Source organism: Nelumbo lutea, chromosome 7, assembly GCF_056320005.1.
Source record: "Nelumbo lutea isolate HS-2025 chromosome 7, American lotus-T2T, whole genome shotgun sequence".
Classification (NCBI taxonomy): Eukaryota; Viridiplantae; Streptophyta; class Magnoliopsida; order Proteales; family Nelumbonaceae; genus Nelumbo; species Nelumbo lutea.
The window spans coordinates 57,131,801-57,149,832 of record NC_142690.1 but is presented as its reverse complement, the minus strand read 5'-3'; the positions used below and the strand labels follow the sequence as shown (position 1 = coordinate 57,149,832).

The window sequence follows — 18,032 nt, the reverse complement described above, 5'->3', positions numbered from 1 at the left end:
AGAATTTGGTCAGCCTCTTCCTCCAGTCTGTATTCGTGTTCATCTTGTTGCAGTGCCCTCCTCCACTCTTCATCTATAGTTGTGTCTTTCCCAGCTAAAGAAGTGTGTGCAGTCCAGTACCTCCAACAGTGAGGGATTTTGTTGGGAAGTGGCTCTATCAAAGATCAATACCTGTGATGTAATACAATAAAAAATGTCGAATCAGTGCCTTTCCCCTCATATTTGCTCCCTTTGCTTTGCTTGTCGAGAGACTTCTAAGCACATGTTAATTTCTTGTACCTTTGTCTCTTGTATTTGGGAGTGGTTTTCTTCTCTCTTTGGTTGCAAGTGGACACCCGCCCCCTAATGTAGTAGGCCTTCTTTCAATTATCAAAAAAAAAAATGTAGCTAACCTTTTTGAAGCAAGCTTCTTTAGACAACCCAAAAAAAGAGGAAGGATGTTGTGAAGAGCCACAAGAGCCACAGTCTTATGGACAGTTTGGGAGGAAAGAAACAATAGAATCTTTCAAGGAAAAAGGAAACCAAGGGAGGACTTGATTGATTGCATCACTATCAAGAAGTGCATTGGGTAAAATCAGATGAATTGCTTAAGGAATTCATAGTAGATGATATAATTAGGGGCTGGAATACAGTAGCAAACTCTTCAAGATCTAGCCCAGCAATGCAAGAGGGTTGGGCAACCTCTACACAATAAAAAATAAAGCTCAACCTTGGTAACCCAAGGCCCTCAGGTGTAGGAGGAGTCTTTAGAGACGGGTAAGGCAAAATTCTGGCTGTTTTTTCGGGGCCTAAATGAGTGGGTGATTTGTTAAGAGCTGGTGTTAGCACAACTGCAAGGTCTGAAATGGAACTACACCAGATTCAAGTGGAAGGGGATTCAAGATTAGTAATAGACTGGATGAAAGACGGAAATTTGGGAATCTGGAACCACAGGCAAATTATGAGAGAAATCTGGTGCCTTACAAGGTAAGTTGAAGCAAACTTCCAATGGGTTAGAAGAACAGCAAATGGCCTGGCTGACACTCTATCAAAACATGGATCAAACAGGAGTGAACTTTTCTGGCTGCTTTGTAACAGTGGTTATGAATGTGGGTTCAGCATTTCAGCTTTGGAATGCTGGAGTTGTAATATCTTTCATTAATTTCTTAACGGAAGTTACCATTTCCTATCAAAAAAAAAAAAAAATCGGCAAAGTGGCACTCATCCAAAATAAGCACTTCTGTGGGTGAACACAAATTTCAAGCATGGAATGGTAGAATACACAACACAAAAAAAAAAAAAAATGTTTTTCTTTATCAATAATTTTTTGTTGTTAACAGCAAAAATTTTATTGAGATGAATGAAAGAATAATATGTACATGAGAAGCAACCTTTTTCATTAGGCTATCCAATAGCTACCAAACCCCCCATTTTCTAAAATACATGCACTTATGTGTTTATCCCCCAATAAAACTGTTCCCTGTTCACCCCTTGTTTGGCCAAAAAATCAGCCAAGCTATTTGACGATCTTTGTACCCAAAGGAAACTAGCTGCTGACTCCCTTCCCAGCTGTTTGATCTAACTTATGGTGTGTAATTCCTCAACTATCATTTCTCATCCATCCCACTACTACTTTAGAGCCCACTTCCACCACTATGTTCTAAAGGTCCATAGATTTGTCCAACCACAACCTTTGCAATAAAGCTAGCAGATTAGCTCTTGTGGAATCTCCTACATCTATGGTCCTGAAAGGATTGCAATAATGGCCCCATAACTTTTCCTAGATATACCTATGCTGGACAGGGTTCACCCAGCTTCACCAATCTGAGTTTAGCTTTACTTGATCCGATGCTGGAGGACATTTTTCTTTTTAAATAATGATATATTTCCATTCGTATTGAAATAATGTTAAACTACTTTTTTTGGTAATGAAATGATGATAGGAACACTCGGGCTATTTTTCTGGGATGGGGAAGGGTTTGCAAGAACAGCTTTCGAACATTTTGAGATAAGGATAAGAGAAGAGAGGGAGCAAAAAAAAGTGGTAGAAGGGGACAAGGGGGAGAATCAAGAGGAGGCCTTCGAGGGGGAAGTCTGGAGAGAGAGAGAGAGAATAAATAAATTTTAAAAGGGGGAAATGCGAAAATTCTGTCTTGGAATGTTCGGGGCTTGAGGGAAGATCGGAGGAGGATGGTGGTGAGAGAGGTCATTAGAAAACTCAAGCCAGACGTGGTTTGTCTACAAGAAACAAAGCTGAAGAGGTCCGGTGTGAGAAGACTGAAGTTTGAGGATCAAGTTATGGGGAATGGCTGGAACTTAATGCAGTAGGTCTTTTTTTTTATGAATTAATGCAGTAGGTCTTTCCAAGGGTGGTTTGACCGTAATGTGGGATCCTAGTGCGCTGTTGAAATTAGGGGAGAAGGTGGGGGAATTATCAGTGTCTGTTTACTTTAAGGCAGCTGGGGAGAGAGTTTTTGAAGATAAACAGTGGGAGTTGGAGAAGATTGTGGCAGATTTAGAATCTAATTTCTAGATTGGTATTGAGATTCAAGAATGTAATCTTGAAAATATGATGTAATTGGTCTCTGATGTCATCTCATCACCAGCCTTTCTGTATTGATGTTTTACTCTAATGAAATTTTGCTGTTATTTTCAAAACAAAATGAAATAACGATAGCAACTTTTTCCTTTTACACTTTGTATGAAAGAGCAAGGATCTATAATTCTCAGATTGTGTTATTCCCATACTTGGGACTTTGAAGTTAACATTTAATTTATCCAAGGAGGGCCTTTTTTACAATTGACTTGTTATTCTTTAGGGAAACCATGGTCGAAGAACTACTCAATGAGCTTGCACAATGAATACCACAGTCAATCTTGCCCAAACTCAAGATGCACACTTCATCAGTGAAGATCTGTTTTGGTTCTCAAAGAGTATTTTTTTTCCTTGATTCTCCAACGAGATTTACAAGCATCCCAATGTGGGTTGTCTTCAAAAAGTACCCTTACACATTGAAAAGCATTTGTATTTATAGCCTCTTGATTAGTGTGATGTGTGGGATTTCTTCCCCATTTCAGATTCAATCAATCTCCTTCATTATTAAAACGTTGGCTTGTATGATGAGATTCTCTCTCCTCCCTATAAAAGATGATAGAACTTCTCCCTTTTGTAGAGATGTTTTCCTTTTCTCTCCATCCCCCACCCCCTCTTTCTTTTTTCTCACCAGAAGAATTATCTGTTATCTATAATGAGAAAGGATTGCTAGGTTAAGGACCAATGCTGCTTTTCTTATTAATCACACCAAGGACCATTCTGCAATCACTGTTTACTTGGAAAACCGGTTTTCAAGCAATAAGTAGCTCATATAATTAGTATAGTGCAGCTGTAATCTTCAAAGCAAGTACCTATAGAGTCAAAGCATACAAAACCTTCATGACTTGCAGCCTGAGAAATTGGAGTTCTGAAACCAGCAAAAACATTTAAAAAAAACAAGCTATACTTAAGCTGCAAACTACCCTCAAGTAAAATATACCTCATCTTCTTGCTTGGTAACAGGAGATTTTGTTCCAAGGCCCTCCTTCAACAGTGATACAGAGACACGATGATCAGCTGAATTACTTTTTTGGCGAGATTTACTACCCTCAGGACAGGCAGAAGCTGATTTTGCTCCACGCTTGGAAGGATTTTTTACAGCACATTTTCCTTTATCAATACCAAATTTCTTATGACTCTCTTCCTTGTTATTTTTCTGCTTCTTTTTCCTGGCCTTCTTAGCTGCATGATCCAGTAAGGGAATTGGCTCATTTAATGGAGCCCCATTATTACGTTGAGAATCAGATTTCCTGCCAGAAGATTCTTCAATTGGCTCCTTGTCTAACATTCTTCCAGAGGACTGGACTTCATTAGCAAGAGAACTAGACTTCCTGCCAGCATCTGTACAAGAAAAGTTGGGCTTCTTCTCAGCATCAGTATTTGCACATGATGAGATGCCTTCAGCAGATCCACCATGAGATGATTGGCTTGACTTTGTGCTGCAATGAACATCTGTTTGAGATGGCTCTGGTTTCTTTTCCAGAGATGGAACTGAATGAGAAGAGGAAGGTTTTCCTTTACTAGATCTGCTCTTTCCAGGAATGGAGCTTTCTAATACCCGCGATAACTTGGGACAGTCAGACAATTTAGTTCCTGTCTTAGATTTTTCAGCAATGACCTTTGTTCTTGCCCGTCTTGAAATGGACTCTGGATGGTTTATCGACTTTAGAGAAACAGTCTTCTCTGAGCAGTTAGGACATTGCCATTTTCCAGGAGGAGTACGCTTCAGCAATACAAAACCAAAAAAAAAAAAAATGATCAGTCAAATGCTCCAGCAATATAAAATACAAAATGATTAGTTCTATGAGAGCAGAGATATTTAAGAACCAAGAACAAGCAATTTGGAATATGATTACTATTATATGTTGATATACCTTGAGAGGTGGAGTAAGACACTGGAGATGATAGGTACGAGGGCAGCTGTCACAGCAGAGCAAGTTGCCTCCAAGATCACAGATTACACATTCAAAGTAGTACTGAAAGGGAAAAAGAGAATGAGATTGATGGAAGGCATAAAAAAAGTTATTGTAGTTTAGGACGCAATTAAAAACAAAACAAAACAAAAAGCACTAACAGACACCACTAACAAAATTTATAACTGTGTATTATGCAATCAAATTAAGCACAGTAATCAGAACTCCAATCGGTTTCACAATTGGTACTTCCATAATTAGAATATATCTGTAGAGTGAAATTTGATAAATACTATTTGGTTTAGTGAGGACATCAAAGCTAAAGCTGCTCCTGTTAAGATCAGCAATCATAGTGAAACTTGATTTTTTATAGGACTGTGATGCAGGATTTACCTACAAAAATAAAAAACCAAAACAGATAAAAATAACCAAGGAATCAACATCTAAGCAAAATTTAATCCCAATTCCTATCATCCTCTTTACAGCAATAATAATACCCTACATACACTAAATTCCCTAATCTAATGACTCCTAATCACTCTCTAATTCATACTACAGGCTACAACTATGGTGATTTTAAAACTGCCCATAAAAACTCTTGAAAACCTTTAAAAAACAACTTTTTCACCTGTTACAAGTTTGACATAAATTCCAAATAAGAATTCCAGGTAAACCCAGAAACTACTATAACTCAAAACAACCATGAAAATAGGAATCCCGTTACAGACTTGTAATTTGTCCAAAACTTAGCCATAACTTTCTCAATTCATGTAGGGATCACAAAATCTTGGGTAGTAGGATAGATGATTGAAAAAGTTTTCTAATGACACCAAAAACAAGCAAATCATGTTAGTTTTGACACTTTAATTTAGGATGCAGTCCACAAGTGGAGAGACAAACTGAATATGTTCTCTCTTCAACTTTGACTTAGAAGCTCAAGCAATTCAACTATGAATTTGATATCACTGGTTTCCTGCAACATGGCATATACATATTATTTAACGTGCAAGAATTTGGTGAAATTTATAGGACCAATGAATGTCCAAACCCTCAAACAACAGCACGTATACATACACAAGTAATGTCTCAATATACATATATTCTTTCCTTTAAACTCAGACCACTTTTCTTATGGAATTGAACCTTGAACCCATAAGGGGTCATTGCATGGTATAGTAGTAAATCCTGTGCTGAGAAAAATAAGAATGTAGGCTTCTGAGAGCCACCAAAAAGAAAAAAGGAAAAAAAAAAAAAAAAAAAGGCAAAGGTTTGGTCTAACCAGTCCACCCCTCCCTACACCTCAAATGGGACCAACATTGAGTAATGGCCTTTTAGAGCCTTGAATTCATACAGTATTAAGCTAGTCATCCCAATCAACTTCCAAAATTGCTCTTGTATGGTCTCTATCTGAACTAGGGCTATGTTTGGATAAGCTTCTGCTTTTCAGCTTTTTTTATCCAAAAGATAGAAATTTATATTAACTAACAGAAAATTTACATCTCCTCCATTGGGGATAAGCAGTCATATCTTCTACCAAATAAGTAAATATATTTACAGGCGGGTTATTTAGATATTTCCTTCAATCAGATTGGCCTAAGGACATATGGCAAGACTGTCAGCACATCTGTTTGCCTCTCTATAGCAATGGGAGAAGCTAATATTTGTTCCTTGACTGATGAGATGCATCATCTTCCTGAACAGCACTTCTGTTCTCCAGTCACAAGTCACATCTTCTACCAAAAAAAGTAAGTATATTAACAGGCAGGTTATTTAGATATTTTCTTCAATCAGATTGGCCTAAGGTCATATTAGCTAGACTGTCAGTACATCTGTTTGCCTCTCTATAGCAATTAGAGAAGCTAATATTTGTTCCTTGACTGATGAGATGCATTGTGTTCCTGAACAGCACTCCTGTTCTCCAGTTTGGCCATGTTCCTTTTTGAATAGCATTGATGGTAGATAAAAGAGTCTGACACAATGATAAGAGGGAATTAGCCCTTATGCAAAGAATGCCACAGACCCTCATATATAGCCCATAATTCTGCTTTTGAGCTTTAGGTTGTGCTAAACGAAAAATTGACAAAAAGTGTACTGAGTGTTTGGTAAGTATTTCTTTTAAAAACATAATCTAAATTCAACATTTGTATGCCCAGAAACACAGCTTAAAATTCGAGCTTTGAGCTTTGGGGCTTTAAGAAAAAAGAAAAAAACAAACAAATCCTGAAGCTTATACAAACACAACCCAAGTGTTTTGTAAAATAGTTTTTAATCTTTTACTGAGATCAAAAGATTTTTTTGGATATGGTTCTAAACTTTGGCATTTTTTTTGCACAAAGTGGCTGATCTCAGACTCAAACCCTCGTTCCCACACTTAACAACCTGAGATTTTACCATTACACCAAGCAATGGTCCCCAGATCAAAGGAGAAGCTTGTGTTAATCAAATTCCAATGAGTAAGTACAATAAGAATTTTAAATATCAATACAAAGAAGACAAAGAGAAGTACCCCTAAAAAGGTGTAAAGGTGAACACCATTATTACCATGACTTCTTTGTACAACCATTTTTTCTCATTATGATTTTGAATACTATTGATAAAAAACATTAATCAGATAAAACAACCAATCATCAGCAAAGCTTATAGAGCCTAATACAAGACACACTTCAAATCCTCAACCAAGGATTTCTCCATCCTGTCAGTTGACCTTCAACTCCATTTGAATAAGGTGTTAACTGCAAAAATCAAGGCCCCACCCTCCCTAATATGATAACAGTAGCTCCAGTGTTTCTCATCCACCAAACAACCACCAAGGAGTCCCCTCAAACTCCACCTGCTGAAACGAAGAGATTACATCAACCCAAATACTGAAATATGTGTTAGATTGGTGTTATGATGGATTCTCCCCACCAATCACACCAAGAAGACCATAATGATCTCAGCATCCTGACCTCTGAACTTACAACAAGCAAAAGGGCAGGTTTCTAATAGAACATCCACCAAAGCTGAGCCTTACAACTCCCTGAGGAAGGAAAGCCCATGCCTGATAAATAATTGTCTCCTCGTTGACAAATTAGCTATGACTTGCAATCCTCTAATTACCATATCCATTGCAAATTCTCTAAACTCATTGTCCATCCCTCATCAAAATCCAATTGTGCACTCTGGTTGGTGAATCATTAAGAGGCCAACACCTTATCTTCTTGTTTCCACTCTCTTTTCTTCCTTTGCCAATCAAATTAAGACAAAACTGTTACAGTAAAAAAAAAAAAAAAGAAGCAAACCCTTTAATGACACCACAAAAAGAGAGAAACAGATAGAGGGGTCTTCAAACGTTTTAATCAATTAATAAAGAAGACCGAACACCAAGAACCAAAATTGCTGCATATTTCTTAGAATAAGAAGGCTTTTTTATAATAAGAAAAGAATTTTTTTATTAAAATCAAAAAGGATTACAAACTCAGGATAGAGCTTTCACCTGGCAACAAAAAGCACTGCAAACAATCCATGAAGACTGGTAAATTTATCATCAATATCACCATATGAGATAGTGGTGCAAATATTAGAGGCATAACCATAAATCAAGAAGTCAAGGCTGTGGCTTCTATGTAGCTCTAAGGACGAGAAATATTCTTGTCTCTGAGTTAGATGATATCTCTTAGAGTAAATTAGGACTAGAGAGGAAATGAGAGAAGAGAAAAGAATAAGAAAGGAGAAGAGAAAGAAGTTATTACCCATTTTTTTAATCCAAAAACATTTTTTTGAGTAAATTCAAAAATGCCAAGCCCACATTAAGAGATTAGGTTAGATGCAGAAGCTATAGTATTCAAGGACAAAAGCTGAATGGAAATGAACAGATGCAAGCAAACATTATTAAAAAGAAAATGCCAAAAGCCACAGAAACATCTCGGAAAGAGCTTGACAACTCAACGAGTGTGGTATCAACTGAAAGCACCAAAATCATATGCGGATACATATATTGATTTAATTATGATCAGCAATTTCTGATTTCCAGTATAACACAAAGTGAACTTACCCCATCATTTCCTTTCTTCTTGCGTGGAGACCGAGCCAAGCCTATACCACATTTCAGCCTACGTTTAGCAGGAGGATTATTTCTTGGAGACTCTGATGCTACAGAAGAACCTTCTTTACCATTTGATAGATCTGGTCCACATGAAAGCCTTTTCCGCTTACGTTTCAGGACCCAATTTCTATCAATCATTTTAGTATTCACAGAACTGTTTTCCCTCATCTTTGGATCCCTGGTCCTAGATTCATGACTAACAGTATCTGGAAGCATGACATGAGTTAATGGCTAGGGCCAGGGATCCGAATTTGTGTATAGTGATCAAGCCACAGTAACCCTTCCAGATTTGGTTCCTATATACATGGATCAGGAAAAATTAAACAGTCAGACAGAAATAGTTCCAGAAAACAGATATAAGAGTAAATAAGAGCATATATACCATTAAATCAAGTCAAATCAAGTCAAGACAGTCAACTATAAATTTTGATCGACAATTTTGTGGGGATTAACAACAGATGTTCACATACTCTATACTATTGAAAAAGGAGCAAAAGAAGAGAATACAGCAATACCAAGAGGAATATAGCAAGGAAGAACATAATCAACCATGAAATTAGGTAAGCATTTAGCAGAACAAGTAAAATCAAGGAAAATGACCACTTTTGGGTAGATAAAGGTATATTGGACCTAGTTCTCGATAAAGTAACTTGTTGATACAGTCCCTCAATACAAACACCATGCTCACCCAACAATTAGATCATGATTCATGCATCAGAAAGCAAGCCTTTTTAACTTGATGGTAAAGAAAAAAGTTATTGAAATAAGAAAGGATTAAATAGGATGTAATGGAAGCGTTTTGAGGAAATACTCAAAGAAGACATGGTGCTCAAATAAAATATCCCAAAACCCACAAACCAAAAAGACCCTCAAATACAAAGACAACACTAGCCCGTTAATAACTTTCTGTCACCTTAAATTTCAGTATGCACAATCCTTTACTTGACCAAGAGACACCAAGATTCTCCTTCATAAACATTTATCTCCTCCCAATACTTGTCAACGTCATAAGAAATAAAATATAAAAAAATAAAAACTTAGACCCCCATTTAAATCTTGTGCCCCCCACCCAACAAGCCATCAGGTCCCTCATCACCCTACTTTACCTCTCAGCTTCCCCATTTCTACTAGCTACATTAACCCCATCACAATCTCTCTTCTTTATGGCTTTATCCCAAACACCTCCTCTTCTCTGTCTCTCCCTCTCCTCCAACTATGTAAAATCTTTTTCATGAAATTGCCTCCATACCTAAAAAGAACAAAATTTCAGCTACCCGTACTTCAGTATTGGCAGCCTTCTTTAATTCAATCTTTTACTTTATTTTATGAGAAACATCAAACAGAATTTCATCAATATCTTATTAAACCTCAACTCCCTCAATCCATCTCTACTTATATTCCTCTTCATCAACAGATTCTCTTTTCTTATGAGTATTCATCAACAAATTCTCTTAAGTTCTCTACAATTGGATGAGTTCTGCCACTTCCTTCAGAGGTTTTTTCTTTTCAAGGTCCCTGCCCATTATCCGCATGCGAAGTCTCTGATTATCCATATCAATGTTAAAGTCTCTAATCAGCCAAAAAACATGTTCTCTGATTAGTTGCATGATATTCTTCAATGACAATTGACATTCTGATCCTCCCATACATTCAAGCAATTATATTAGCCTAAAAAATATCACTTGACAACTCAAGAACATAACGGAATCTCCCAAGTACAAGAAAGTCATGCAATCTAATTTACCAGAGCCAACTCTCCTTTTTTTCCCTAAAAATTCTTCCATCTGCATTCTGCAACCGAAACAGGGTTGCCAAAAATAACCATCAAAGCTGAAGTTCTCTTTACCCACCTTGACCTCCTATGGGTTCTACAAATCTACCCATTACCTTGGTATTTGGCGCAAATGCCTGGTATCTGGTACATCTACCTCTAGAAATCACCAAACGGGGTATAGAAAGAAAAAATATATATTAAATTATATAACTAATATAAAAATGGTACCAAAAAGGAAAGTAAAAGCAAAACACTTCGAAAGTGAGTTTGTAGGTAGCTTGCTTGATGCATCTAACAATTTCTATTATGTTTCTTTATTTTTGACCGGTAACAATATCAAGGGCTTACAATTGACAGAAAATAATGTCTCTTGATTGAGCATAATAATGGGACACTGGGACAAAATTTTTATAGCCATCAACCAAATAGTTGGGATTAAGGCTGACTTGAGTTCAGTTGAGTAAACCAGCAACAACTTATATGCTGTCTTTAAATCACCATGGAATTCAGAGAAAAAAATGAAATTACACTGCCAATGACTAAATTACAAAGGATTTAAGTGATAGCTTTCCCAGGGATTTAAATACATTCAAACATTAAAAAAACCCCCCTTCATGGAATTCAGAAGGTTGAACAACAGGACTCCATCTTCCTTCTCTATTTCCTTTTCAACAGTAACCCAAAAACAGTCTTAGTATTAGCACCCACTAAAATTTATTCATGCTAAGAACCTCTCTCAAAGTTTAAAGATTCCCAAGTTCCTGCTTTTTCATCAAGTAACAGACCCCCACCCCCGATTCACATGAACCTAATTTTTTGTAACTGAACTTTCAAAACTTTTCTTTCTTTTTGTTTCAACCAACATTTGCAAACAAGATTATTCAGCGAAGCTTCATTAAAAGTTGAAAACTCTGCACCTCAGCTTGCTGACTGCTCTACACCCAGGAAAAATTAGGTTGGATACAGTCTACTTATGATGATAAGTGTTACTCCTACAGCCACCAAGAATACACTCAGAGTTGTACTTTTACTCATTCCATGTTGCAAACCTTCTACCATGAAGTGAGAATTCAACTTTTTGATGTTGAGAAACTGGGCCAGAAATTTGCCCCAAACAATCATTTAGAAAGTACTTTAAAAAAAAAGAAAGCAAATTCCAAGAGGGAACAACAAAAATGAGAAAAGCTTAAAAAAAACAGACATGTGAAATGCCCTTTTTTGTAAGTAAAGAGTTTTTATTAAAAGAAATCCAAGGTGAAAGGATAAACACACTCAGGAACATGCAGCAGATGCTATGGATCAAATATTATGGACATCCATCCATAACAGAAACTTGAAATTTGAAGCTCATCAAACTCCCTTAAAATAGAAACTTAGGGACAGTAGCCCCTTGTATACACCCAATCACCAGTTAGGACTCAAGTTCTCTTTCAAAATTTTCCATTTTCTTCCTTCCAAAAGGACCAACAAATGGCAAATGGGGTAAGGTTCCAAAAGATTCTACCCTCTTGCTGAATCCTCTAACCGGCCATGAATCCACCAGACATATGAAGTACCTTGAACCACTGGAGTTTACATGGTAGGATGGGGAAATTCACTCATGCATATGTTCATTTACAAGAATGCCCTTGGCTTTGGCAAAACTTAAGATAGGATGATGCTTTGCAGGGGAGACGATAGGATCCTAAGACAAGCTTACTGATTTGAGTACATTCAACCATAATGTTTCTTGTAATTTCTTTAAACAAAGTGCTTATTTTTATTTTCTTTTTGACAATGAAGTAATAAGAAGAAAATTCATTAGTAAAAACAGAATGCACAAGAGAGAGAGTGTTGAAAGAGCACTCACAATACAAGAGAGAGAGAGAGAGAGAGAGAGAACTAACAACACTCAGTTCAAAGTAGCATATTGGATACTCTAACAGGATGAGTTTGATGTTTTTTTGTGAATGGTGATGATGGCATGGTGTGAGATCACTACATTCTCAACTAGAAAACAGATCCAAGTGCAAGCGTAGCATCCTCCTTTCCAAGGAAAAATCCAACTGAAATTTGATGGTTGTTCTTGTTCATTTGGGAATCCAGGAAACTCAGGTATTGATAGAGTTTTCAGAGATCCTGATGGAAAATTTCTTTATGTTTATTCAAGTCCAGTTGGACATCAGTTGCCACTAAACCAGAAATTCTTGCTCTTCTGCAAGGACTAAGGAGGTCAATATTTGAATTTAATTAGAAGTTGCATAGCACAAGGGCAGCAACCATACCAAAGAGGCACCATTGCTGAAATCATCGGTGTCAAAGGGCAGCAGTCATACTAAGGACATGTTTGCCCCATTCTCCCTTGATGATATCTATAGAGGATGGCAATGGGTTGCTTACATCCCCCCCACCCCACCCACACACACACACAAGAATGTGCATCATGAACAATTTTGTTTATGATAAGAAAAGAATTTGTCGTTAAAATAAAAAGGATTACAAACTCATTGAAGAACTTTCACTTGCAACCAAAACACCAAGATTCAGTTTCCAAAGAAAAAAAAAACAAACAAATTAAAGATTAAAAAAAAAAATACATATCAAAGTTTATAAGTTTGAATTTGCTTCCACATTTTCCGAAGAAGTTGAAAAATTTTCCTAAAGATCTTCCCTGTTGAGTTCTTCAAACTTTCAAATATTAAGAGTCCAATCTGCCACCAAAGCACAAACCTCTCTGATATGAGCTTTCTTCTGTGTTTATGTTTGTCTTCAAAAATATGCCTAATCCTATCCCTCCATATGCCCTAGCAAACAGCAAAGGAGACGATACTCCATATTTTCTTAGCCTTTTTGCTTTGGCCAATCAGAAAAGGAATCCTCAATTCTGGATTAGACCTTTTTTATAAGTAATTTCAATTTTATTGGAAGATTCAATATATAGAGCAATACAAGAATCCCAGAGAAAGTTCTGAGATACACCTCTCATGGTTGATATACAAGAAAAAATATTACAACTGATCCCTGTTGACCCCTTTATTAGCTAAAGAATCAGCATCCCATTAGCTTATCTTCTCTCCCACCATATCCTCGCTGTCAGATTGCAAGTTAACCATTTAAACTTCTTCATCCCTATATGCCCAAATGACAGTCTCCAGCTTCCGTAGCCAAACACTAGCGTAGAATCACCTTCAATAATCAGCTTGTCCAAGTTCAAAACTTTTTCGATCTACATCCCTTGAATTACTCCCAAGAATTCTGCTGGATTTGACTTCCTTATCTCAAAAATAGTAAAGAACCTCCCAAATGATATCCACAAATCCGTAATGGATGAACAGGTGCTCCACATTTTTCCCTTCCTTCTTACACGTATATGCCAAATGAAAACCCCTAGATGATGGCTCAATGGCCAAGGCTAATGACCATGCAAATGCTTCCACCTTAGAGAATTGGGTTCCAACAAAACCTTCTTAACATTGGATCTTTCAATCTGATTCACAGTCACAGATTTATTAAAAGATTTAACAGTAAACTCCTCATCAGAACACTCCTTCCACCATCTAATATCCAGGGCACTTTGGATAAATGTTAGTCTGCTCCAGCCTAGCAAGTAATGAAATGCATTCACCCACCTCCCTGTCCAACAATAGCCACCTGAATTTAGGACTCTGAAGAATCTGATTTCTACTCTTTTCAAAACATTGGCAAACTATAATATTTTTGACACTCAACCTAAACAACCCAAGACAAAGATTGCATATTTTGCCACATTCACTCCATTCATCTTCACAAAACCTCACCCTAGTTCCTTCTCCCAAACAACCCAATTCAAACCTTGCAACCCCAAGCGTACAAACAACCACTTTTTTTCTTTTTTGATAGGACAACCACGCTTCTCCACAGTTCCTCTCTCTCAACCAAAATCTCCATAACCACTTATCATGCAACATCTTATTCAACTCTCTAATCCTTACCCATACTTTTTGATCTGCACACCCAACTCCACTTAATAAGTGCAATTTTTTCCCTTTTCCTCCACCTCAATTCCAGAACAAATTCCTTTCGATTTTTTTTCTTTTTTTTTTAGAAGATATAACTTTCATTCAAACAAAAGAGGGAAGGATGCACATGAGAAGAAATATGCATAAGAGATTCAAACCAAAAAAAAAAAAAAAAAGTGCACTCAAGAAGGATAACAGTTGGCATTATGGCACTATACAAAAAATCCCTTCCCAACCCAGCTTTAGCTAGAATATCTGCTTGACAATTTGTTCCTTTGAGTCTTCTGAATTTGTTCTGCTATCAAAGTTTGAACAATAAGAATCAAGAGATAATATAGCAGTAAGGTAACAAGGGCACTCTTAGCCAATGTAATCTACCACCCAAAGAAAAACATCTGCATTTCCAATTGTTCAACCTCTCCTCCAATCCATCCAGCATTGGTTGTCATGTAGAAAATGCCAATGTTTTAGCAACAAAAGGAATGATAAACCAATGCTCCAGCACACTCTTAAAGAAATTCAGTCTCGATATCACCAACACCAAGCACAATGCTTTTATTAAGATTAACCTTCAACCCCAATAGCCCTTCGAAATTCTTCAAAATTTCTTTTAAATTTGTAGCTTTCTCCACAGAGGCATTGATGACAACGAGTGTATCATCTTAAATTGTAAACGAGATATAACCAACCCCTCCTTGCCTATCTTAAAACCCTCAATAAAATTGTGATGTTCTCCATTATGCATACAATGGAGACTACCTCATAAAAATGGGATAAAATTTAATTTTTCTAAAAAAATGGTAAAGTAAATTCAGTAGTTCTCAAAAAAAAAAATACTTGTACAACAAGAGACTATACAAAAGGGAGCTTACAAAAAAATTACCCCTGCAGTGTTAGCATGATATACAATTGCAATTTACAAAAATATTTTGACTCCTTCCTTTGAAAGATTTATGAATGGGCAGCCATGAGTGTAATCTGCCCAAAATCCTTTGGAAAACATTATCTACTGAAAACCAGGAGTGGGTGGAGTCTTAAGGAACCAGCATGGTACTAATTTTCAGGGCCAGTCTGACATGGAGATTCTACAAAGGCTGAAATGTTAGCTATCCTACAAGGGTTGAGAATAGACTGATCAATTAATGTACGAAATTTGATGGTGGAAGGAATCTCAGAAGTGGTGATCTCTTGGCTGAAAGGCTTTTTTCAAGGATGTTGGCAGTACCAGAACACCACGAGGGAAATAGTCTTCGAGAAGGGAACTAAATACAACCTTTATCTGGGTCCATAGATCTGCAAATTCTTTGGCCAACATATTAACTAAGCAAGGGTCTAATAGGGATAATTTACTTTGGGCACAGTTGTAATTTGTAAATGCCATACAAAAGTCAAGGGTAGGTAGATGCATGCTAGCCTACAATTGGGGATGCAAGGCATCTTGTAAACAATTCATTCTTTTTTCTTTATTAATAAACATTGAAAGCTACTGATCAAGAACATAAAAATAAATAACGATTAGAAGTGGAAAGTGATTCTCAAGCAGCTATTGGTTATCAGTGGGTAGAAAGGTGAAGATGAAGAGTCTTGACAAATGAGACACCTCATGAAAGCACAAGCTATTGCACCTAGGGTGACCATTTCATTCACTTGTGCAAGGAGTTCTGCTAACCCACTGGATGATAGCTTCCCCAGTTTTGGAGTTAATAGATAAAAGTTATATTAGGGGAATTCTATTCCATATTGAGTGGTTTCATGGACCTTGAAACACATGTAAGGGAATGATAGAGAAGGATGGTATTCTAGGAAGAATAGGTTATGGTGTTTGGACCATGATTTTTCCATTTATTATCCTTTGATCTTTGTTTCTATCTTTCTCCTTTCTAATAAAATTTTCTGTTATTTATCAAAAAGAGAATATCCACAAGTGGAAGAAAAACAGTTAACTGCCAGCAACAGGGAATCCAGGGCTTGGAGAGGAAACAAACTAAGGCCTCGTTAGGTAACTCTTAGTGGTCCTCTTAGTGCTTAATAAGCTACTTCCACTCAGCACTTAAGAGAATATGATCAATCCCGGCTTGCAACTATTATACTTAAACCAGTGTAGCCACAACATTTAAGCACAGAGCCAATGCCAATAAAAGAAATAAAGAAAGTAAGTAATCATTCATGGTGACCAAAAAAGAAAACTAACCACCTTCTCTGAAATAGAGAACCATCCACAGAACTTATCTGTCCAAAAAAGGGAGGAAAAGAGAAAAAAAAATCAAAGTAATATTTGTATTTTAGAATATTAGAGGGTACCTAGATGATAACTACTTGGCAAAAGCATAAGGCCCCAATAATCCAGAAAGCTGGCAATCCTATATAACACTTCATCCTGCATTTTGTGATATCCATCAGAAAAAATGAGAATTTCTTCCTTATGTTGAAGGTAGCAGTCACAGCTACAAATTTAGAAGGCCAATAACCATTCAGTGAAAATCCAGCTTATTAAGTTGGTAAAATGAGGGTGGGTTTGTACAATACATCCAGTTTCAAAACTTCCTTCACCTATTAACATCTAACCTCTAACTGCTCGTCCACCAAGGAAATGTGTGTTTCAATACTTTAGCCTACAATAATCAAACCTCCAAGAACTTACAGAAAAGGTAACTACTAGTTACCAAACTCAAAATTTCAACACAAACAACGAACTTTTTATCACATTCCCAAACTCCCGTTATGATCAAGCACAAAAATTAATTCTCTTCCAACTAAAACCATACTTAAACTACTTCAGGGCTAGTGGGAGATGGAAAAATCACCACCTGTTACCAACTAGAATATGTCTGAATTCTGTTACTCAATATGATAAACTCCATTCCAAATAACAATTTATAAATGTAAAACCCGTAACTAAAATAAAATAAAAGGCATGCATGGCACACTTCAAACAATCAAATACATTAAAGTTCAGCTGAAAAAACAGACCTATGGTGAGTGGCTACTCATCATACACACTACCAAAAGGCCAACTCCACCAAATGTTCCCAGGCAAACAAAATACGAAACAGATAAACCCAAACCATCAAAAGAAGAACAATAGTATTAAGCAGATTGCAGCATTCAAGCAATAAGAAGAAAACTAAATGAAATAAGAACAAGAGAGTTTACCTGATTCAGCTCAAATTACAGAAAACCAAATTCTCCACCAAGAATCTCCCAAAATGGGCAAAAAGTACAACTGGCATCATCCAATGGAACCAAAAAACAATCAAAAAATCAAATTTTTTTGATAAATCAAAAACAGTAAACAGAAACAGAGCATCCCAGAACGCAGAGAAGCATCCGGCAGACGCATAAAGATGCAGAGGGAGAAATTAGGGCACAGAGGAGAAGAAATGAAAGAAACGAAGCGAGAGAGAGACGAGGAATGAATAAATAGAGAGAGAAAGAGTTTAGAGAGAGAAAGAGAGGCATCTACTATCTATCGACTACGAATCCTCTGCGGGTACCGGAGGATACGGGTCCAATCGTCACACACCACGTCAGCCTGATAGCGGGTCCCATGTGTACGGCGCTGACGTGGATTACCGTGACCGGTGATTCCCTACGAATACAACCGTAGACGATTGTCCTGCACACTAAAGCAGCCAGTCAGGTGGAGAACTTTTCTCCATTTTTCTTTTTTTTTTTTTGGAAAATCGCATATTTTTCCTTCACACGGATATCC

General features: G+C 36.9%; 1 protein-coding gene across 3 annotated transcripts in view; it reads right to left on the bottom strand.

Moving 5' to 3' along the window:
• Window positions 1-17,714, bottom strand: part of CHR4 (chromatin remodeling 4) — a 48,146-nt gene extending 30,432 nt beyond the window's left edge. Inside the window, exons 1-5 of one of the 3 annotated variants that reach the window (XM_088955936.1) lie at window positions 17,474-17,711; window positions 16,622-16,697; window positions 8,519-8,865; window positions 4,447-4,548; window positions 3,513-4,295 (exon numbers count right to left, since the gene is read on the bottom strand). In XM_088955936.1, coding sequence (XP_088812062.1) covers window positions 3,513-4,295; window positions 4,447-4,548; window positions 8,519-8,785 — 1,152 coding nt within the window. In that variant the 5' untranslated portion in view covers window positions 8,786-8,865; window positions 16,622-16,697; window positions 17,474-17,711. Of the gene's footprint in view, window positions 1-3,512; window positions 4,296-4,446; window positions 4,549-8,518; window positions 8,866-16,621; window positions 16,698-17,473 lie in introns of all 3 variants that reach the window. The other 2 variants (XM_088955935.1, XM_088955937.1) reach the window with 2 other exon arrangements.
• Between the last annotated feature and the right edge of the window lie 318 nt (window positions 17,715-18,032).